The 24,086-nt window shown below is 50.1% G+C and overlaps 1 protein-coding gene across 1 annotated transcript; it reads left to right on the forward strand.

Moving 5' to 3' along the window:
- The first annotated feature begins 395 nt into the window (after window positions 1–395).
- LOC141978956 (uncharacterized) lies at window positions 396–23,068 on the forward strand. The gene is made up of 4 exons (XM_074941365.1): window positions 396–697; window positions 3,344–3,470; window positions 16,027–16,140; window positions 16,483–23,068. Exons 1-4 carry the CDS (start codon window positions 632–634, stop codon window positions 18,510–18,512), a joined length of 2,337 nt encoding a protein of 778 aa, XP_074797466.1. The 5' UTR covers window positions 396–631; the 3' UTR covers window positions 18,513–23,068.
- The last annotated feature ends 1,018 nt before the right edge of the window (window positions 23,069–24,086 follow it).

Below are 24,086 nucleotides of genomic sequence, written 5' to 3' on the forward strand. Positions count from 1 at the left end.
CTGCCAGCCAGCCAGGTCCTGCCTTGCCCCATCAGAACCCCCCCGACCTGCCGAGTCCCTCTTCGCCCCCCTCCAGTGCCAGACCCTCCCCCGGCCGCCGGGTCCCTCCTTACCCCCGCTTCCCTGCGAGAACTGCCTCCCCGCCTGCAGAGTCCCGCCTCACCCCCCTCCCTTACCATACCCCCCCCTGCACCTACCAGGTTCCTCCTCACACCCCCTTCCCCTTGAGACCCCGCTGGCCTGCCTGGTCCCTCCTCATTCCCCCTCCCTCACAAGACTCCCCGTCCACTCTGTCCCTCCTCATCCTATCCCTCTTCCCAGGGAGAAGGGGGAAGAGGAGAGGAGAGATGGGGTGAAGGGGGGGAGCCTGGGGCTGGAGAGGCGAGGCAGGGAGCTAGCCTCCCCCAGGAGAAGCTTCATCCTCCACCCATGCTTTCCCTGTCTCTGCCACTTCCCTCTCAAATGCTGATAGAAATTCCCTCTAGTGCTTCCCCTGTTCTCTCCCTGTCTGGCAGACTCTAGGGTGTCTCTCTGCAGGAAAAGGGCCCGGGGGAATTGAGATGTGAAATGAACTAAAGCCTGTTCTGAAACCTCCACAACTGCCCTTATCGCCCTGCCAGGCTGCAGAACGATGCCCACGTCTCGCTCCAGCTCACCCTGTCCTCCCACGGGACAGGGGAGAGAAATGCCAGCTCAGGTAGGGATTATCGGGGGGTGGCTGGTGGGTTCCTGCTGGAGGGAGAGGGACAGCAAATACACCAGAGATGGGAAGTTTGGTTTATATTTTGGAGCAGGGCAGGAAGTGCCCAGGGTGGAGAAAGGGATGAGGCCAGGGTGTGGCAAACCTTCCGGGACTAGTTTAATAAGTGGCTTAGAGTCTAGGAACAGATTCATGAGGTTCGGAGGTGGAAATGTCCTAATTTGTGGAAGAGGAAACAACCCACCTAGATGGGGCTAGGAAAAGTGGCCAGACTTCCAGTGCTGGAGCCTGACCTGACTAACCAGCAGCTGCTGTGAGATATGAAGGGGGCACCGACCAGTCAGGCTTAGGGGAGATGACTCATCCCTCATATCCAGTTCCTCACAATGAAGAGAGTGTTGGGCTTCCTACCCATGTCATGGTGATGTCGTGGTGGGCATCTACTATAGACCACCAGACCAGGAGGATGAGGTAGACGAGGCTTTCTTCGGACAACTAACAGAAGTTTCCAGATCACAAGCCCTGGTTCTCAGGGGGGACTTCAATCACCCTGACATCTGCTGGGAGAGCAATACAGCAGCGCACAGACAATCTAGAAAGTTTTTGGAGAGTGTTGGGGTCAACTTCCTGGTGCAAGTGCTGGAGGAACCGACTAAGAGCCATGCTCCTCTTGACCTGCTGCTCACAAACAGGGAAAAATTAGTAGGGGAAGTAGAAGTGAGTGACAACCTGGGCAGCAGTGACCTTGAGATGGTCGACTTCAGGATCCTGACAAAAGGAAGAAAGGAGAGCAGCAGAATACGGACCTTGGACTTCAGAAAAGCAGACTTAGACTCCCTGAGGGAACTGATGGGCAGGATCCCCTGGGAGAATAACATGAGGGGGAAAGGAGTCCAGGAGAGCTGGCTGTATTTTAAAGAATCCTTATTGAGGGTGCAGGAACAAACCATCCCGATGTGCAGAAAGAATAGCAAATATGGCAGGCAACCAGCTTGGCTTAACGGAGAAATCTTTGGTGAGCTTAAACACAAAAAGGAAGCTTACAAGAAGTGGAAACTTTTGGACAGATGACTAGGGAGGAGTATAAATATATGCTCGAGTGTGTAGGGGTGTAATCAGGAAGGCCAAAGCACAACTGGAGTTGCAGCTAGTAAGGGATGTGAAGGGTAACAAGAAGGGTTTCCATAGGTATGTTAGCAACAAGAAGGTGATCAGGGAAAGTGTGGGACCTTTACTTAATGGGGGAGTCAACCTAGTGACAGATAATGTGGAAAAAGCTGAAGTACTCAATGCTCTTTTTGCCTCGGTCTTCACAGACAAGGGCAGCTCCCAGACTGCTGCACTGGGCAGCACAGTATGGGGAGGGGTGAGCAGCCCTCAGTGGTGAAAGAACAGGTTAAGGGCTATTTAGAAAAGCTGGACATGCACAAGTCCATGGGGCCGGGTGCGCTGCATCCCAGGGTGCTGAGGGAGTTGGCGGATGTGATTGCAGACCCATTGGCCATTATCTTTGAAAACTCATGGCGATCGGGAGAGGTCCCAGACGATTGGAAAAAGGCAAATGTAGTGCCCATCTTTAAAAAAGGGAAGAAGGAGAATCTGGGGAACTACAGACCGATGAGCCTCACCTCAGTCCCTGGAAAGTGATTATTCCCCTCTATTCAGCACTCGTGAGCCCACACCTGGAGTACTGCGTCCAGTTTTGGGTGCCCCATTACAGAAAGGAGGTGGACAAATTGGAGAGAGTCCAGCGGAGGGCAACGACAATAATTAGGGGGCTGGGGCACATGACTTATGAGGAGAGGCTGAGGGAACTTGGCTTATTTAGTCTGCAGAAGAGAAGAGTGAGGGGGGATTTGATAGCAGCCTTCAATTACCTGAAGAGGGGGTTCCAAAGAGGATGGAGCTCAGCTGTTCTCAGTGATGGCAGATGACAGAACAAGGAGCAATGGTCTCAAGATGCAATGGGGGAGGTCTAGGTTGGATATTAGGAAAAACTGTTTCACTAGGAGGGTGGTAAAGCCTTGGAATGAGTTACCTAGGGAGGTGGTGGAATCTCCATCCTTAGAGGTTTTTAAGGCCTGGCTTGATAAAGCCCTGGCTGGGATGATTTAGTTGAGGTTGGTCCTGCTTTGATCAGGGAGTTGGACTAGATGACCTCCTGAGGTTTCTACCAACCCTAATCTGCTAGCATCAGCTGAATCAGTCTTTGGCTAGTAGGTGTGTGATGGATCTGCTGAGAGAGGAGGGGCTCTCTCTTCGTCCCTTCACCCTGATGTTTTCTGGATGCTCTAATACTTGATAAGTTCATGCAGGCTAGGTCCATCAATGGCTGTTAGCTTGGATGGGCAGGGATCGTGTCCCTAGCCCCTGTTTGCCAGAAGCTGGGAATGGGCAACAGGGGATGGATCACTGACGATTACCTATTCTGTTCATTCCCTCTGAAGGACCTAGCATTGGCCACTGTTAGAAGATACTGGGCTAAATGGACCTTTGGTCTGACCTAGTATGAGCGGTGTGCAGGTAGGACTCTGTTGACTGCAAGCCACCCGGAGCATCCATTTGATTGGCTCCTTTCCCCATTGAGTAGTGGGGCTGTGAGTGGGGCAGCAGGTACTGACTGTTGGACACTTTCTCTTTCAGGGGCTGGTGACCTTCGAGGAGGTGGCTGTGTATTTCACCAGGGAAGAGGGGGCTCTCCTGGACCCCGCTCAGAGAGCCCTCTACAGAGACGTCATGCAGGAGAACTATGAGAATGTGACCTCGCTGGGTAAGGATTCCTGTCCCTTCAGTTCTTAGAAGGGGAAAGCAGAGTTATGGTTCACAACACCCCACAATGCAACCTCTTCTCTGTCCTATTTCAGCATCACCCCGACAAGGCAGTGGCCCACATACTAACAGTCTGCCCTCCCCGCTACAGTACACACTGGGAACATTTCACAGGGGCAGTTCAGCACAAAGTCTAACAACTTCACTTTGCTAAGGCCAAACTTGAATTTGGGTCCAGCGTAAAGACCAGAAGCTTCTGACCCCTGGTTGAGACTAAAACACTGAGCCTACTCCAAACTCACCAGCTCAGACTTGCAAAGTGATATCACCCCTTTACCAGGGAAGTGGCGCAGGCCGAGGGATGTTCTGGCTGCTGCTTCCTGCAGCCCCCATTGGCCAGGGATGGCGAACTGCAGCCAGTGGGAGCTGCGATCGGCTGAACCTGCGGACGCCTCAGGTAGACAAACCGGCCCAGCCTGCCAGTGACTTTCCCTGATGGGCTACATGCCAAAGGTTGCAAAGCTTTTGACACAGTCTCCCACAGTATTCTTGTCAGCAAGTTAAAGAAGTATGGGCTGGATGAATGCACTATAAGGTGGGTAGAAAGCTGGCTAGATTGTCGGGCTCAAGGGGTAGTGATCAATGGCTCCATGTCTAGATGGCAGCTGGTATCAAGTGGAGTGCCCCAAGGGTCGGTCCTGGGGCCGGTTTTGTTCAATATCTTCATAAATGATCTGGAGGATGGTGTGGATTGCACTCTCAGCAAATTTGCGGATGATACTAAACTGGGAGGAGTGGTAGATACGCTGGAGGGGAGGGATAGGATACAGAAGGACCTAGACAAATTGGAGGATTGGGCCAAAAGAAATCTGATGAGGTTCAACAAGGATAAGTGCAGGGTCCTGCCCTTAGGATGGAAGAATCCAATGCACCGCTACAGACTAGGGACCAAATGGCTCGGCAGCAGTTCTGCGGAAAAGGACCTAGGGGTGACAGTGGACGAGAAGCTGGATATGAGTCAGCAGCGTGCCCTTGTTGCCAAGAAGGCCAATGGCATTTTGGGATGTATAAGTAGGGGCATAGCCAACAGATCGAGGGACGTGATCGTTCCCCTCTATTCGACATTGGTGAGGCCTCATCTGGAGTACTGTGTCCAGTTTTGGGCCCCACACTACAAGAAGGATGTGGATAAATTGGAGAGAGTCCAGCGAAGGGCAGCAAAAATGGTTAGGGGACTGGAACACATGACTTATGAGGAGAGGCTGAGGGAACTGGGATTGTTTAGTCTGCGGAAGAGAAGAATGAGGGGGGATTTGATAGCTGCTTTCAACTACCTGAGAGATGGTTCCAAAGAGGATGGTTCTAGACTATTCTCAGTGGTAGAAGATGACAGGACAAGGAGTAATGGTCTCAAGTTGCAGTGGGGGAGGTTTAGGTTGGATATTAGGAAAAACTTTTTCACTAGGAGGGTAGTAAAACACTGGAATGCGTTACCTAGGGAGGTGGTAGAATCTCCTTCCTTAGAAGTTTTTAAGGTCAGGCTTGACAAAGCCCTGGCTGGGATGATTTAATTGGGGATTGGTCCTGCTTTGAGCAGGGGATTGGACTAGATGACCTCCTGCGGTCCCTTCCGACCCTGATATTCTATTATTCTATGATCCCTGGTCTATAGGATTGCCTTTATCCATAGGGCAATAAGGCCTAATGGCCAGAGTCATTTGGGTTGCCCTGATCTTCATGGTGCTATGGCCTAGTAGCCAGGATCAATTAGATTACCCTTATCTGCACGGCAGAAAGGCCTAGTGGCCAATGTCAAGGACAATGGGTTGCCACCTTGGGGTGGGTGGAGGCCGGGGTAGGGGGACCCAGGCCCCCCTGCTCCATCAGGTCCCAGTCCAGGGCCCTGTCTGTGGCAAGTGTCTCTGCTATTGAGTCAGCAGGGAGCCGACTGTAACATGCTGAGTGTTCTCAACCCTGCGACTGGCATCCTCCCTGGGCTACTTCCTACTACGTCTCTGGTAGTCATGTTTTGGGCGTCTGCAAGGTTCCTGGATTTGTCAGTGTGGAGGCTCCCAGCAATCCTGGGTTTTCCCAGACATCTGCTGCTGTCTGGGTTTCCACCTGGGTCTCGGTGGCCCTTGCTCCTGCTGTCAGAGCCTCTGGGGCTTCCTGGTCTGGAGCCTGCAGCGAGTGTCCTTCCTCTTCAGTTGTCAGCCCAGGCTGAGCTGAGCTGCTCCCCTTTATACTCCTGCTACATTTGGAGCATGCCCAGTGGGGCTTAGTGGGTGGGGCTTCCATAGCCCACAATGCAGAGTCAACCGGCCAGACAAAACTGACATCCTGGCTCGTAAAAAACAAAATATGTTATGGAAACAGCAGCTGAGAAATCGACCTTCACTGCAGCAGTTCTCAAACTGTGGGGCGGGACCCCAAAGTGGGTTGCGACCTGGTTTTAATGGGGTCGCCTGGGCTGGTATTTAGACATGCTGGGGTCCAGGGCCGAAGCCCGAGCCACACCCCCCAGGGCCAAAGCCCAAAGAATGGGGTCCCTGGGGAATGGGGCTTGGGCTTTGGCTTCAGCGCTTGGGCTTTGCTCCCCGCACCCTGCCCCTCCTCCAGGATGGTGGGACTTGGACTTTGCTCCTTCCCTCCCCCTGCCCACGGGGGCCGGGCACCGGCGGGCTCAGGCTTCAGTCCCTCTTCCTGGGGCCGTGTAGTAATTTCTGTTGTCAGAAGGGGGTTGTGGTGCAATGAAGTTTGAGAATCGCTGCTTTACTGTGTGCGATGGCCTTCAGGAGTCAAACACCCATATGACTGCCAGTGGTGAAAGCCGAAAGGAAGCCACTGGCATGAAGACTGAAGTGCTCAACACCAAGAGAAAAACCAAACTTGGTTTTTGGAATGTACGGACAATGTACGAGAAAAGAGAAGCTAGCTCAGGTCCCAGCAAAGATTAGACGCTACAGCTCACACATCCTGGGTGTCAGCGAGAGCAGGTGGACAGGATCAGGAAGATTAACAACAGCCTCAGTAGAAACTTTGCTGTATTCTGGACGGGATGATGGACAACACCATGAAAGTGTTGCCATCCTTTTGAAGAAGGGAGTGGAGCGGTCCCTGCTTGAGTAGAAATCCATCTGCAGCAGAATTATGAGAGCCTGACTGAAAGGGAAACACAATAACATCACCCTGATTCAGTGCTACGCTCCGACAAATGACTGTGATGAAGAAGCAAAGGACAAATTCTACCTTACGCTACAGGAGGAGTTAGAGAGAGTACCACGGCACGACCTATCGTCATGGGAGACCTGAATGCCAAGGTTGGTAAGGAGAACAGTGCCAGAGGAATGGGAAGACAAGGGTGTGGCATGATGAATGAAAACAGAGAGAGGCTTGTTGATTTCTGCCATGTGAAGGATCTAGTCATCGACAGAACCCTATTTCAACATCGTGAAATTCACAAGCTGACATGGTGTTCGCCAAATGGCAGAGATAAGAACCAGATTGACCACATGATGATCAATGGCAAATGGCGACGCTCACTGACAGATGTGAAAGTGAGAAGGGGGGCAGATGTTGGCAGCGGCCACCACCTTGTGATAGCCTCCATCAAGCTAAAACTGAGACGTGTGGGGCCACCAAACAAGGGACATAGACGTTATGATGTTGACAAGCTAAAGTCCCCTGAAGTACAGAAAGCCTTCGCTCTGCAGTGAAAGAACAGGTTTCAGACACTTGCAGACATTGATGAAGAGGAGGAGAAGGCAGATGAGGAGATCAACAAGAAGTGGGACAAAGTAACTACAATCTATGAAAAGAACAGTGAAGCCTGTCTAAGCCAGAGGCAGAAGAGAAGAAAGGAGTGGATTATACCCAGCACATAGAACACCATAGAAACCAGACGAGCCCTGAAGAAAAAAGTTTGACATAAAATCCCAGAAGCTAAAGGACAAATACCACGAGCAGTATAGCAAGGCACAGTGGGAGATCAAACGCCTTGTGAGAGCAGACAGTCAACATTATATTGATAATCTAGCAACACAAGCCAGGGAGGCAACTGCTCATGGTGAACAAGAAACCGTCTACAAAATCTTATCAGTGGTAAATGGCAGACACCAACAAACACTCTCATCAGGGACACAGAAGGCCACCTACTGACAACAGAAAAAGAACAAGAAATGCACTGGACAGAGCATTTCAAAGAATTGCTGGACAGGGATCCACCTATAGAGGAAGCAAACATCCAGGAGGCAGAAGAAGATCTTGATATCAACACAGACACCCCAACAAAGCAAGAGATCATTCAAGCCATCAAATCCTTAAAAAATGGCATGGTATCACACGTTTATCTGTGCCAAGCAAGGTATTGGGTAAGATCATAGTCCAGCTTATATCAGAGGCAGTTGATAGCGTTCTCAGAAAAGAGCAAGCCAGTTTTCGGAAAGGGCGTGCATGCACAGACCAGATCTTCACTCAACGAAACATGATAGAACAATGCTTAGAATGGCAATGGCAACTCTACATAAACTGCTTAGACTTTGAGAAGGCTGTTGATAGCATTCACGGGACCGGCCTATGAAACATATTGTATAATCAACATTATCAAAAGCATCTATTCCAACTTCACATGCAGTGTTGATCACAGTGAGCTCAGTTTTGAAGTCGGAACAGGAGTACATCAGGGGTGTGTCATGTCTGCAATCCTCTTCAGCATTGCCTGGGTAATGCGGCGTACAACAGAAGACGTTCCAAGAGGCATTAACTGGACACCCTTCTCATAACTTGAAGACTTGGACTTCGCAGATTCTCTTGCTCTCCTATCACATACCCAACACCATGTACAAGAAAAAACAACTCGACTCAACACATTCAGCCAACAAAATGGATTGAAAATCAACTGCAATAAGACAGATATCATGACCTTTAATATTGCCTCACCATCACTAGTCGAGATAGAGGGTCATGTTCTCACCAATATAGAAATATTCACATAACTGGGCAGCACCATCAGGCAGGACGGTGGAGCAAACCAGCACATCCGGAACAGAATCAATAAAGCCAGGAACACCTTCAGGAGCTTAAATACAGTCTGGAAATCACCAAAACCAAACTCAAGATTTTATCAGAGCTGCATACTTCCAACACTACTTTATAGTGCAGAATGCTGGGGAATGACAAAGTCTGACACGTCCAAACTGTCTTCGTTCCGTACAACCTGCCTCAGAAAAATCTTCCGTATCTTTTGTCCCACAACAATCTCAAACCAAGACTGATTCACACAGTACAGCCAAGAGGATCTGAGCCCCATCATTGCTGGGAGATGCTGGAGATGGATCGGTCATGTGCTTGAGATGGAAACTGATTCCATCACCAGAATAGCACTAAGATGGACACCTGAAGGCAAGCGAAAACGCGACCGCCTGAAAACAACATGGTGACGAGCTGTGGAAGCTGAGCTGAGAAACCTGGGGCACAGCTGGGGAACCATTGAAAGACGTGCCAGAAACAGACAGGAGTGGAGGAGCTTCGTCACGCTGATGGGAGAACCTTTCCCGTTGCTGTAGCGAGTGTCTACACTGACGCACTACAGCAGTACCGTTGCAGTGTCTCAAGTGTAGACAAGCCCTGAGATACGACATTCAGTGACACCCCCAGTCCCTCCTTTTCCTTACGGCGCTGAATCCCTCCAGCCTGTGGTCGCTGGTCCCGGCTTTCCTGCAAATGTCTGTGACGTTCCCCTCTGGTGTTATGTGGACCAGTGATCTGATAGGTCACTCCATTCCTTGACTCTGGGAGCCGGCCTTACCCTGCTCTGCTGTGAGAATCCCCCCTCCCCCCCGGGCTGTTCACGCACGGCCTCTGGCATTTAAGCTGCTCCTTGGATTGTGCAACCGAAAGACACTAGTGAATATCTCCAGTCCCAGACACAACCCAAGGGACCTCCATCTTGCAGTGTCCAGTTATGCCCGCTGGACGCTGCAAGCTTAAATGAGCTTATATCAATTTCTTTGTTAAATTGACAAAGTCATATGTACCAGGCTAGTTATGCCAAGGGGAGTCTCTGACATGCTTCAAACCAAACGCACTGCTTCAGGTGGAATAAACAAACAGGTTTATAAACTATAAAGATAGATTTTTAAGTGATTATAAGTCAAAACATAATAAGTCAGATTTGGTCAAATGAAACAGAAACAAAAGCAAAATGCATTCTAAGCTGCTCCAGGGCTGGAGCACCCACGGAAAAAAATTTGTGGGTGCTCTGCACCCACCGGGGAGCTCACTGTTGGCAACTGCCAATCAGCTATTTAGCATGCACAGCCGCCCTCATCAGCTCTTTGTGTGGCTGTGGCCAATCAGCTGTTTGGCACGAAGTCCCACCTATCAGCTGTTTCCCCTGCAGCTGCTGAAGCTCCCAGCGGGCTCCCACTGCAGGCATGTGTGAGTCCTTTTAACGTTCAGGGCAGAGGGAGCTAGGCTGGGGGGACAAGCAGCCAGGGCACGGCAGCTTCTGGGCTAGCTCTGGAGGGGTGGGACAGATGAGTGGGCAGCCCCTCGGTAGGGGGTTGGGGGGAGATGGATGGGCAGCCTCTCGGCTGGCCGCAGGAGGCTGCTGGGGAGAGTATGGGCCAGGGGGTTTCTCAGGGACTGAGCCAGCCATTCTCAGCCCACCCTGGTGTCTCCCCCAGGACCTGTGCTCCCCCTCCAGCCAGGAGAAACCAACTGCAGACCCCCTTAGTGCTGGGCAGAGGGACAAACCAAAGGACATGGCTCCTTTAAGAAAAGTTTGCCCTTGTGCCTGATGAGTGAACTTGGGCTGGGGCCAGCAGCTCACACCCTGCCTCCCCCACCCCCGTGCTCCGTCCAGCGAGTCGGGTGCGCCCAGCCATGGCCAAAGGTGAGAGGGGCTTCACTGCAGCCCCTGGTGCAAATGAGCAGCCTCCCCCAGCCCGGACCCTGCCTGTGCCTGGACCCCTCCCAGGTGGGCTCTGGGGGCTCCCAACCCCTATGGTTCTGACCCAGGTCCCGGGGCTCCGCATCCCTTCCCCGTGTGTGGGGGATCGGGAGGGGGCAACACAGCCCCAGTACTTCTAGCCCCATCCTCCCCGTGGGCTCTTCTCCATGGCCGGCTCTCATGCCTGGGAAAGTAACGCTTGCCCAGCTCCAAGCTGTCTCCCCCGCCCCCACGACCAGATCAAGCCTGCCTGAGCGGCTTTTCCTCCCAGAGAGGAAGTTTATCCCCTCCCACACCCATCAGCATCCCCTCCTCCCCGCGTCAGGAAGGATTGATTCCCTTCCCCTGGATCCATTCCCCGCAGTTCCCAGGGAATTCCTTCCCTTCCATCTACCCCCCTGTATCCGCTACATGTCAGGAGCTGCTGCCTCGCTTCACCTTGGGACACCTGAGCTCCTCCTGCTTCAGGGGGCCGGGCTGCAGCAGCCGGGTGGAGGAAGCAACCCCCCTCCTTGGCCATGGTCCCACCAGGGGCTCCCCGCCCACAAAAGTTGCAGAGTGTGTGCGGGAGTCGGGGGTGGGCTGCAGCCCTGTGGACTGGGAGGAGCTGGAGCAACACAGCCTCGCCACACAGCAGGATGAAGGAACGGGCCGTTTCTGTGCTGGGCTGTTGAATTAAATGTCTCTCTCTGGCTCAGGGTGGGCAGTTTCTGGGCTGGCCGCAGGGGGTGGGGCTGGGGGGAGACAGAGCTGCGTGGAGTGTGTGGGTGGGAGCGGGCGCTAAACAGAGCCACCAGGAGGTGGGGAGCAGAGAGAGATGGGAAAAGGGACACGGGTGGAGAGCAAGAACTGGGAAACATCAGGAAGGGGAGATACCAATGATAGACACACTTTCAATAACTAGAATGAAAGTGTATAAATATGTTGAAAATAGCCTCCCCTCAAAACTGGCAGAGCACCCCTCCAGCACACACACCTCGCCCTTAAGGCAGGAAGGGGCAGAAAGGAGTGAGCGGCAGGTGGGAGGCATTTAGCAGAGGGGGTCAGCAAGAAGGAGGCATTCAGGGGGGTCTAGGAGGTGGAGTGGGGGCAGGACCTTGGAGAAGGGGGCAGAGCCAGGATGGGGCACCCGCCGGCAAAACCAAAAGTCAGCAGCTATGTACCTGGGCCTTTTCCTTCCACAGGGAGGATGGACGAGAAGACCACTTGCGCCTCAAACTCCTTTATCCTTCTTCCCAGAGCCACGTAGTCTGCAGTGATCCGCTTAAGGTCATTCTTGGCAGTATCATTGGTGCCCATGTGGAGAAGCAGGAAGGGGTAGTGATCTGAGGGCTTGATGAGTCTCGGCAGTCTCTCCGTCACATCGTGAATCCTAGCTTCTGGCAAGCAGCACACTTCTCGGTTTTCCCGGTTGAGACTGCAGATAGATGACTCAGTCCCCACTTAGGAGGGAGTCCCCAACCACCACCACCCGCCTCCTTCTCTTGGGAGCAGTGGTCGTGGAACCCCCATCCTTAGGACAGTGCATCTTATGCCTTCCAATCGGAGGAGTCTTCTTCTGTTCCCTTCCCTCAGATGTATCATCACTTTCCGCATTAGTACCTGCGGAGAGAACATGAAAATGGTTGCTTACCTGTATCTGCGTTGCTGGTACAAGGGTGCTCCTCTTTCTTCTTCTGGAGGTCACATGCTGCCAATTTTCCTCAGCGTCCTTCTGTCCCCACTGCACAGCTTGCTCTGAATCTTCAGAAAGTTGTGCCCGCAGAAGCATATCCTGATGTCTGTCCAGGAAATCTTCATTTTCTCTTATGCAACTCAGGGTTGATACTTGTTTCTCCAGACCTTGAACCTTCTCTTCCAATATGAAGACCAGCTTGCATTTTGTACAGACAAAGCCGCTTCTGTCCTGTGGAAGAAAGACAAACATGGCACATCCTGTGCAGGTTACAACGGCTGATCGCTCACCATCCATATTACCTTCCTTCTACGAGTTACTACAGTTACTACTCAGAGAAGCCTGTAAGATGAAATCTTCAGCGGGCTCTCCCTAGGTGAACTCCCTCTGTTAGCCTGTCCACTGCCCTTTCCTCCCTCTTGGCTTTGCCCCCCCTTCAGAGTCAGGTGAGCATTACTGAGTCTCTCCAAACAAGGTTGAGCGATTCCCCTGGTGTGGCCCCATGCAGGTGAGTCATTGCATTGTAGCTTCCTTGCTGGACAATGGCTGTTGATGGGTTGTTTGATACCCCACCCGGGGGTTGGTTACTTTCCTTGCTGTTGCCTCTGGGGAGCTAAGATCTGGCTAATTCCCCAATTTACAGCATGTCTCAGTGACAACCATACTACACAATTCTCATAACTTCATATGCATGAATGATTCACATGGACGGATAGAGAAATGACTTTCAGCAGATCATAACCTTTCCTCTGATACCTTACAAGGCACGCTTTATATGTAAAATCATGATTATATGAAAATGAGGAATGTGGGGGTTACAGTACGCTCCACCAAGGTGTAGAATGTCACACTCTCCCATAATCTCAGTATTTCTCTCTGTGATTAAGAAGCAGGTCCAAGGTGACTTCCCCTCTGGCTGGAGTCTTTACTTCCTGGAACACGGAGTTACTGTCTCTGTGTTTTAGGAGCCCCTTTGCTGAGGAGTGTCTGTCTGTGTGTGTGAATCATAGAATCATAGAATATCAGGGTTGGAAGGGACCCCAGAAGGTCATCTAGTCCAACCCCCTGCTCGAAGCAGGACCAATTCCCAGTTAAATCATCCCAGCCAGGGCTTTGTCAAGCCTGACCTTAAAAACCTCTAAGGAAGGAGATTCTACCACCTCCCTAGGTAACGTATTCCAGTGTTTCACCACCCTCTTAGTGAAAAAGTTTTTCCTAATATCCAATCTAAACCTCCCCCATTGCAACTTGAGACCATTACTCATCGTTCTGTCATCTGCTACCATTGAGAACAGTCTAGAGCCATCCTCTTTGGAACCCCCTTTCAGGTAGTTGAAAGCAGCTATCAAATCCCCCCTCATTCTTCTCTTCCGCAGACTAAACAATCCCAGCTCCCTCAGCCTCTCTTCATAAGTCATGTGCTCTAGACCCCTAATCATTTTTGTTGCCCTTCGCTGGACTCTCTCCAATTTATCCACATCCTTCTTGTAGTGTGGGGCCCAAAACTGGACACAGTACTCCAGATGAGGCCTCACCAGTGTCGAATAGAGGGGAACGATCACGTCCCTCAATCTGCTCGCTATGCCCCTACTTATACATCCCAAAATGCCATTGGCCTTCTTGGCAACAAGGGCACACTGTTGACTCATATCCAGCTTCTCGTCCACTGTCACCCCTAGGTCCTTTTCTGCAGAACTGCTGCCTAGCCATTCGGTCCCTAGTCTGTAGCGGTGCATTGGATTCTTCCATCCTAAGTGCAGGACCCTGCACTTATCCTTATTGAACCTCATCAGATTTCTTTTGGCCCAATCCTCCAATTTGTCTAGGTCCTTCTGTATCCTATCCCTCCCCTCCAGCGTATCTACCACTCCTCCCAGTTTAGTATCATCCGCAAATTTGCTGAGAGTGCAATCCACACCATCCTCCAGATCATTTATGAAGATATTGAACAAAACCGGCCCCAGGACCGACCCCTGGGGCACACCACTTGACACCGGCTGCCAACTAGACATGGAGCCATTGATCACTACCCGTTGAGCCCGACAATCTAGCCAGCTTTCTACCCACCTTATAGTGCATTCATCCAGCCCATACTTCCTTATCTTGCTGACAAGAATACTGTGGGAGACCGTGTCAAAAGCTTTGCTAAAGTCAAGAAACAATACATCCACTGCTTTCCCTTCATCCACAGAACCAGTAATCCCATCATAAAAGGTGATTAGATTAGTCGGGCATGACCTTCCCTTGGTGAACCCATGCTGACTGTTCCTGATCACTTTCCTCTCATGTAAGTGCTTCAGGATTGATTCTTTGAGGACCTGCTCCATGATTTTTCCAGGGACTGAGGTGAGGCTGACTGGCCTGTAGTTCCCAGGATCCTCCTCCTTCCCTTTTTTAAAGATTGGCACTACATTAGCCTTTTTCCAGTCATCCGGGACTTCCCCCGTTCGCCACGAGTTTTCAAAGATAATGGCCAAGGGCTCTGCAATCACAGCCGCCAATTCCTTCAGCACTCTCGGATGCAACTCGTCCGGCCCCATGGACTTGTGCACGTCCAGCTTTTCTAAATAGTCCCTAACCAGCTCTATCTCCACAGAGGGCTGGCCATCTCTTCCCCATTCTGTGATGCCCAGCGCAGCAGTCTGGGAGCTGACCTTGTTAGTGAAAACAGAGGCAAAAAAAGCATTGAGTACATTAGCTTTTTCCACATCCTCTGTCACTAGGTTGCCTCCCTCATTCAGTAAGGGGCCCACACTTTCCTTGGCTTTCTTCTTGTTGCCAACATACCTGAAGAAACCCTTCTTGTTACTCTTGACATCTCTTGCTAGCTGCAGCTCCAGGTGCGATTTGGCCCTCCTGATATCTTTCCTACATGCCCGAGCAATATTCTTATAATCTTCCCTGGTCATATGTCCAACCTTCCTCTGTGTTCCCAGCAGAGATGGCGATAGCTAAATCCCTCATATGTGTCCACCTTGGAGCACCTGGGGAGGTGCCTCAAGCATTTTACTGCTTTAAAATGGGCTGAGTTAAAACTGATAGGCTCTTTTTTGTGAGAAATGTCCTGTCAAGGTTCCTTCCCCGCTCTGAACTCTAGGGTACAGATGTGGGGACCTGCATGAAAGACCCCCTAAGCTTATTCTTACCAGCTTAGGTTAAAAACTTCCTCAAGGTACAAACTTTGCCTTGTCCTTGAACCCTATGCTGCCACCACCAAGCGTGTTAAACAAAGAACAGGGAAAGAGCCCACTTGGAGACGTCTTCCCCCCAAAATATCCCCCCAAGCCCTACACCTCCTTTCCTGGGGAAGGCTTGATAAAAATCCTCACCAATTTGCATAGGTGAACACAGACCCAAACCCTTGGATCTTAAGAACAATGAAAAATCAATCAGGTTCTTAAAAGAAGAATTTTAATTAAAGAAAAAGGAAAAGAATCACCCCTGTAAAATCAGGATGGTAAATACCTTACAGGGTAATCAGATTCAAAACATAGAGAATCCCTCTAGGCAAAACCTTAAGTTACAAAAAGACACAAAACCAGGAATATACATTCCATTCAGCACAGCTATTTTACCAGCCATTAAACAAAAGGAAATCTAACACATTTCTAGCCAGATTACTTACTAACTTAACAGAAGTTCTGAAGAGCATTCCTGACCTGGTCCCGGCAAAAGCATCACACAGACAGACAGACCCTTTGTTCCCCCCCACTCCAGTTTTGAAAGTAACTTGTCTCCTCATTGGTCATTTTGGTCAGGTGCCAGCGAGGTTATCCTAGCTTCTTAACCCTTTACAGATGAAAGGGTTTTGCCTCTGGCCAGGAGGGATTTTATAGTTCTGTATACAGAAAGGTGGTTACCCTTCCCTTTATATTTCTGACATGTCCCATGAACTCCCCTGATCTCCCTTGTTTTCTATGCCCTGAGCAGGGTTTCCCGTTTCCAAACCTGACATGGTCTCCCAGCTGGAACGAAGGGAGGAGCCGTGGGTCCTGGATCTCCAGGGCTCTGAGGAAGGAGAGATCCCGAGAGGTGCCTGCGCAGGTGAGGGATCATTAAACCAATTCAAATACACTCTGTGGCTGAAGGAAACACCTGGGACTCCCTAAAAAGGCCTTGGGAGCTCTCAGAGTTCAGGAGTATCCCCAGGAGGCCTTGTACCCTATGGGTAGCTATCGCTCACGGCTTCCTACCCATCCTGACTGACACCTGGCAGCAGCTCCCTCCCTGATGGGATGTGGAGGCAGAATTGTTCCCCTCCTCTCTCCCCTAAGGAGAAGAGTTTTGGAGAATTCAGGTTCTAGATTTTTTTCTGTCTCTCCAGCTCTAATTTTGGTTTGTTTTCCCCTTTTCCACCCATTTCTGAGGTTTCTCCCTGTGTCCTAGCAGGTGCTGGGATGGTGAGTGAGAACGAGGAGCTGACTCCGCAGCAGGAAGATGCTGAGCAAGTGGAAGCGTGCGGGGGATTATCGCAAGGATCCAAAGGGAATGTGTCCAGGCGTGGTGTGAAGGGGGAAGCCTGTGAGAGCCAGCACAGGCCAGAGAGGCAGCAGGGAAACCAGCCCAGGGAGAAAGTGGGCAAATCCATTAATTGTCAGGGGCCTCACCAGGACTCCCAGGAAATCACAGACCAGCAGGGAATACCTACAGGAGAGAGAAAAAACACATGCACTGAGTGTGGGAAACACTTCACTCTGAACTCCACCCTCGTTAGACATCAGAGGATCCACATGGGAGAGCACCCCTACCAATGCTGTGAGTGCGGGAAACAGTTCAGCGAGAAATCAAACTTTATTACACATCAGACAAGCCACACAAGAGAGAGACCCTATGAGTGCTGTGAGTGCGGGAAAAGCTTCACTCGGCACTCATCCCTTACTAGACATCAGAGGATCCACACTGGGGAGAGACCTTATGAATGCTATGAGTGCGGGCAAAAGTTCACTCTGAGCTCATTCCTTATTAATCATCAGCGAATGCACACAGGAGAGCGCCCCTATACATGCTGTGAATGCGGGCAAACATTCGCTCAGAGCTCAGCCCTATTTAAACATGAGAAGATCCACACAGGAGAGCGCCCCTATGAATGCTCTGAGTGCGGGAAACAGTTCAGTGAGAAATCAAGCCTTAATAAACATCAGACAAGTCACACAGAAGAGAGACCCTACAAGTGCTGTGAGTGCGGCAAAAGTTACACTCGGAGCTCATCCCTTATTAGACATCAGAGGAGCCACACAGGAGAGAGACCGTATAAATGCTGTGAGTGCGGGAAAAGTTTCACTTTCAAATCAAACCTTAATATACATCAAAGAATTCACACAGGAGAGCGCCCCTATGAATGCCGCGAGTGTGGGAAACAGTTCACTTGGAGCACAGCCTTTCGTAAACATCAGAGAATCCACACAGGAGAGCAGTCCTATGAATGCCGTGAGTGCGGGCAAATGTTCCCTCAGAGCTCAGTCCTTCTTAATCATCAGAGAATACACACAAGAGAGAGACTCTATGAGTGCAGTGAGTGCGGGAAAAGCTTTACTCGGAGCTCATCCTTTATTAGACATCAGAGGATTCACACAGGAGAGAGACCGTATCAATGCTGTGAGTGTGCGAAAAGCTTTGCTTTCAAATCAAACCTTAATAAACATCAGAGGGTCCACACAGGAGAGCGCCCCTACAAATGCTGTGAGTGCGGGAAACAGTTCAGTGAGAAATCAAACCTTATCACACATCAGATAGGCCACACAGGAGAGAGACCCTATGAATGCTGTGAGTGTGGGAAAAAGTTCACTCAGAGCTCAGGCCTCTTTCATCATCAGCGAATGCACACAGGAGAGCGACCCTATACGTGCTGTGAGTGTGGGAAAAAGTTCACTCAGAGCTCAAGCCTTATTAATCATCAGAGAATCCACACAGGAGAGCGACCCTATGAATGCAGTGAGTGTGGGAAAAAGTTCACTCAGAGCTCAGGCCTTATTAATCATCAGAGAATGCATACAGGAGAGCGACCCTATATATGTTCTGAGTGTGGGAAAACATTTCCTCATAACTCAGGCCTTATTAAACATCAGAGGATCCACACAGGAGAGAGACCTTATGAGTGCTCTGAGTGTGGGAAAAGCTTCACTGAGAACTCATCCCTTACTAGACATCAGAGGATCCACACAGGCGTGAGACCATATGAATGCTGTGAGTGCAGGAAAAGGTTCAGTTTCAAATCAGACCTTAATAACCATCAGAGGATCCACACAGGAGAGCGCCCCTATGAATGCTGTGAGTGCGGGAAACAATTCACTTGGAGCACAGGGCTTATTATTCATCAGAGAATCCACACAGAAGAGCGCCCCTATGAATGCTGTGAGTGCGGGAAAAGGTTCACTCAGAGCTCAAGTCTCATCAATCATCAGAGGATCCACACATGAGAGCAGCCTGTGAATCCTGTGAAAGCGGGAAAAGTTTCATCCGGAGCTCGCACCTTAATAGACATCAGCGATTTCACAGGCTAGAGACACACCATAAAACTTTGTGTAGGGCAGAGAAAAGATTTTTTTTTAAAGACATTTGCTAATTCCCACATAGCGACTTTTTCGGGCTGTTTGCACCATTTGCGTCACCCTGTTCTCTCAGCTCCCCCAGGTGAGTTGCCTGCTTTTCCTTTGGAGGTCTCCCTTCTCTTGGGTGAATCCCGTGGTCCTTTCTACCAACTCCCTTCTCCTGCGATTCATCATGGGAGTGTGTCTCTCCTGCTAGGAGCGTCCGTCAGCCCCAGGTGGGGGAAATAGGGGTGACCTCAAGTAGCTACACTGAGCGAAAATCAACCTGGGCTTTGTCTCCACTAGGATTTTCCATGGGGTCGGCCTGCTGGAGGTGGCGATCCTAGTGCCAACACCCCGCTGTATGTGCTGTGCTGACACAGCCCAGGCTGGGGTTAGCTCGCACCTTCCCCTTTGACCTGTCCTAATCGACACCAATTTTCATAGTCTAGACAGGCCCTGAGCATCACGTGTATATTGCCACCCCACCAGCAGAGTGAGTGTTAGTCACCAAGTCCCCCCTTTGGTGACAGATTGTTTCATTCCCAGTTGTTCTCACGCTGGTCCAGGTTGTGCTGGGCAGCAGGTTGTTTTTTTTTTTTTTTCTTTTTACCATTTCCCTTATTGAAAATCTATTTCAATATAACAAAGAGGAGGAGCAGGAGTGGGACAAATGTATCATTTCAGTCTTTGCAACACTGGAAGGAAATGGGGTGAGTCGACGGGATTCCCTCCTTCCCGATCACTGTCACTAGGACCGCTCACTCCAGCAGCGCTGGCGTCCGTCTGAGCCACAGTGGAGCTTATCCACCTCTATTCTACCCCTCCACCTCCCAAAGAGTCTCTGCACTTCATAGCAAATTGATCCTAAATCCGACTCGTTTGGGCTGGAGAGGAAAGTGTTGCAGACCTGGATCAGGAATTCCAATGGATCCCAAACACAGTGTGATCATTCCCCATTTAAATCCCAGTTTCTTTCTATTGACAAAGCCCCTTCTGGGCTTTTCTCTGCTGAGCTGAGACTGTTTGAAGATGAGAAGGTTGGCAGTTTTTCCCTATTACGATGAAGCTTTTTTTTTCCTAAATAACACGACTCCATAATAATGAAGGGCTGTTGAGTGAAGCAGGTGTGAATGGATTAGAGGAGAAGGCGACAGGGGAATCTGTTCACCTGATCTTTGAGTCATCGGATGTAACCTGCTCTGGAATTTCATTTTGTATGAAAAAGAAAGTGACTTACACCGCTGTTTGTCGTGGGATTTCTCTCTCTCCTGAAGGCCATTTGATCACATAATTTAATATTAATTTAGTTGTCCAGGATGTAGCTCAGATTTATTGGGGACTTTGGGAGAAATGACTGTTAGCTAAAATAGTGCTTTCTTATTTTATTTTTGTCTTTCCCGCACCGCTGCACGAGGACATGGAAGAAGCTCAAGTGCAGTTCACTCACCAGGAGAGGATGCTCTGAGCCATCGGGTGTGCTACCAAGGACACAGTAGTGGGTTTAGGTCTCCACTCTGAAATGGTGAAGAACAGCACGCCCCAGATTGTGCAACTAACTGAAGTAACTGGGTGCGTGTGGCCTATGATTTAGGAAATGCTGTCCTTGTCTGTGTTGATGTGGAGAAACCAGAAATGGCATTTTTGATGAACTTGCCCTCGGTAGATGCTGCAAATGTGCACTGAAATGAAATCAGTGTTGTATGTGGGATAGCTGCAGAATATGGGGATTCTGATGCTGGAGTGTTTCTAGTCCCTAACTTAGACCTGTGCTACCGGATTAAAGAAATAAATTGGCCGTGTTTGGGGAAGTCATTCCTCACTAACACTGCTCAGAATTTGGGTGGTTTTGTAAAGGATTCTATTCCACAGGAGTGTTAATGTACCCTGACGAGGCCAAGGATTTGGCAAGAACTCAGTTTGATACAGCAGACACCCAGTAGTTGATTTTCGCCCCAGAGAGGAAGCTGTGTTGAACTACGGTCCAGGTAAAACTTTTTGTTTGTTTTTAACACCGTTCCCTAGTTCACTGTCACTGATTAGAGTCCCAAATGTTACCATGGCTCGAGTGGAAGGTCCTTCACTATTTGGATCCATGGTTCTTTGAGACCAAAGTGAGAACTAGCTGATGCCTTCAGAGGAGATTCCTGCCCCAGCCTGATTGAGCACCAAGGACTTCCATGTTGTTTGATTCCCTCATCTGTTACTGTCATTCTGTGTGTCAGACTCCAGTTTCAGACTGCTGGATAGAGAAATGTTGAGTCCTGATTCTATGCTGTTGTCACTTAGTTTTGCTCTTGTGTCTGATTCAGTTGTACCACTTCGCATGCACCTCCTGATACTTTGAAAGATTGGAAGGTGTGGATATAGAGCTGAGGTCCTTTTTCTCATGATGCAAACCTTCCCCCATAGCAGGAGACCCCTTCCACCAACACTTACATCAGAAGGAGCAGAGATAAATGAACTCTCAGATGTGGAAAGCCCCTATGCTGGTGTAGACCACATTTACACAGTGCTCACGTGGTGGAAATGGGGCTTAAAATGAAACTAACCTCTATGATAAGATTTCATAATCTTTGACTATGTTCTTTTTACCAGTGAAAATGAAGTTAATTATTGGTTAAAGCCTAATGTAGTGATAACCTGAATTATAGTGGAACACTGTGACTTACATTGGTTTGTTTTTTGTTATCCACCACTTCCTATATTACTAACCTTAAAAAGTTTATTTGATGTAAAACACCCTTTGGACTAAGGGGCTCTGAAGTACAATATCCCTTCAAGGCTGAGGTGGGGGAACGTAAGAGAGAAATAGTGTACAGGAGAACACAGACCCAGACTTCAGTTATTTCTGTTTCAAATGTAATTTGTTTTGACAAGCTCTAAAGTAAAATTACTTAAGGAGACAAGTTGTGTAACCTTTTACCCAATTAGACTGTATGGGTCACTGAGTTCCCCTCTTCTCTGCAAAGCGAAGATGTATAATGTCTGTCAGGAGATGGCCACGGTTCTTTTTATGAATGGTAATGGAAGCATGAGGCAAGAGGTAGTTTGGTGTCGTGTGTTGGGGAGGAGGGAGTTGGCTGCCCGTTATTTTTATGGGAGCAGAGACCCCTTTTCGTTTTTTAAGGAAGCCCATTGTCACAGCTCAGCCTTTTGACCCTCAAGCCAGGCTATGGAAACCTCCCCAAAACTGTCCTTAGACGTCATTCATTTTTGAGATCTTTGGGATTCAGCCCTCCACAGTGCATGTGGTTCACAGCAACCAATATTTTAACAAAACTGTGTGTTTAATGGGACTTTTCCAAACTGAAGATAGCCTGAAGTCAGCCTCACTTGAAATGGATCAGGCCACATTGTCTGTACCAATGCATAATTCACACCTGATTTGCCTGGTGACTTCAGGGGAGTGACCACAATGTGGGGTGATCTGGAATTGTCAACCATGAAGACCAAGGAAAGGTGGAAGCCCTTTTGCACCAGGAACCTGTCTAAGAAAGACGGACATTCCAGGACTCCCAGACTGATCCCGTCTGGAGCAGGAAGTTGTAACATCAACACCAGGCTGTGCCAGCCTTGACCTGTCTCCTCTTACCTGAGAGCACTTGTGAATGTGGAGTATTGAGCTGGCGACCCCATCGCCTGGTTCCTTGACTGCAGCTCTAGATCCTACTCCGTGGAAGTCCAAAGAGCTGCAGAGTTGGATTCATTTGTCAGTTTCAATATCTGATTGTTACTTGTTCTAGTTTTTATCAACTGGGAGCCATTCCATCCTTCCTGTTCTACGCCGGTGGCACAGTGGGGTCAGTGTGTGCAGGTGTGTATGAAACCTGTCGCATCCATGCAGGAAAGGAGCTAAAAGGAATAATTCCCAAACCTAAATAATCCTAAAATGCTGCCCTACAATGTCAGTGCACACATGCTCCTCGTTCTGTGAAAGTGGTCAAAGAACCTAAGCTGTCGGATACATACTGTTAAAATTCTGTGTATTAAGGTCTGTGTCCGTATTAAGGTTTTTATAGAAGCCACTGGGAGAAGGTTAGCCACAGACTGGTGAGATCTAAGGTGGAAGCTCTGAAGTTGTGGCTTAAATGTGAACAATAACTTGGTGTTAGAACTGAAATATTCAAGCAGCTGAGTGTGGATCGCACGGCCTGGGTGAAGTTCTGTGATTGGGATTAATAACTAAATGGACAGCTGCCTCCTCGGTTCCTGTTTCAGGATTTAACAAAGGTTCATTTTCTGCTGTATTGTTGTGCTGATTTGGCTAAAGTGATGACTTGAGTCCAAAGCAAGATCGTTATTCACTGACGGATTTTCTGATCTGACCTGAACGTGATCACTGTGTTGTACACTCGAGAGCTAGCTGGGTGGTGGTAATAGTTTAGGGTTAGTGAGCTGTGTTCTTCATTTTATTTGTTTCTTCATTTTAATTAAATGTATAAAAGGGATATTTTTGAGTCATGTCTTTCAATAAGCTCCATGGGCGAGAATCGTGGAGTATCTGGGTGGAGATCAGCTGATGGACCACGGAGCCTTATCAGCTCCCTCTACATTAACCCTTTGGTTCTCATATGGGAGCAGCTGGGGGCGTGGGGGGCACCCATCTCAGCTCTGGCTGCATCCTAGGGGGTCAGAGCATCGCAAGGGGAAATGAGCTCCCCTGCGCAGCCTTTCGGGAGCATGGAGTGGGGGCAGGGGAGGGGGGCCGGGCAGTGCGTCTCCCTGATGAGAGATTGCTGGAAGGACGGGGTATCTCTAAACAGGTGGTGGTTGGTGGATTTCTCTGCTGTCACTATCATGGCCAGACCCAGCCGCCACACCGGTCTGGCTTGCCCTGGGCTTGTGTCTGATCAGGCCAAGGTGAGGTTGGGGGTCTGGTTTGAAAGGTTATAAATGGAGGTGAAAGGGGCCAAGCAAGCCAGAAATGTGCTGGGATGGCTCCGGCTTGCTTGGCCCCTGTCCCCAGCATCCGGCCTGGTCAGGGAGCGGAGGGGGCGGGCTGCTACTGCCCCCACCCCAGCCGGGCTCTCTCGCAGGCAGCTGCTGCTGTGCAACCCGGAGTTAGGGTTCCCAGGCCCTCAGTTTTTCACCGGAACAGTTGGTTAAAAAACAAACCCTGGTGGCTCCGGTCAGCACCGCTGACTGAGCTGTTAAAAGTCCGGTCGGCAGCGCAGCAGGGCTAAAGCAGGCTCCCTGCCTGCCCTGGCTCCGCACGGATCCTGGTAGCGGCCGGCATGTTCCTGCAGCCCATAGACACAGGAGTGATCAGGGAAGCTCCGTGCGCTGGCTCCACAGCTCCCATTGGCCAGGAACTGAGGAAAGGGGCTCATGGCTCGTGCAGTGGGTTGGAATCCAGGAGGGGGCTCAGGGCTGGGGGCGGTGCCTGCGGGTGTGGGCAATGTGCAAGGTGTAGAGCTCCCTGGCCGCGCCTCTGCCTAGGGGCTGGACATGCCGGCTGCT

This window comes from Natator depressus, chromosome 28 (genome assembly GCF_965152275.1).
Source record: "Natator depressus isolate rNatDep1 chromosome 28, rNatDep2.hap1, whole genome shotgun sequence".
NCBI classification, from domain to species: Eukaryota; Metazoa; Chordata; order Testudines; family Cheloniidae; genus Natator; species Natator depressus.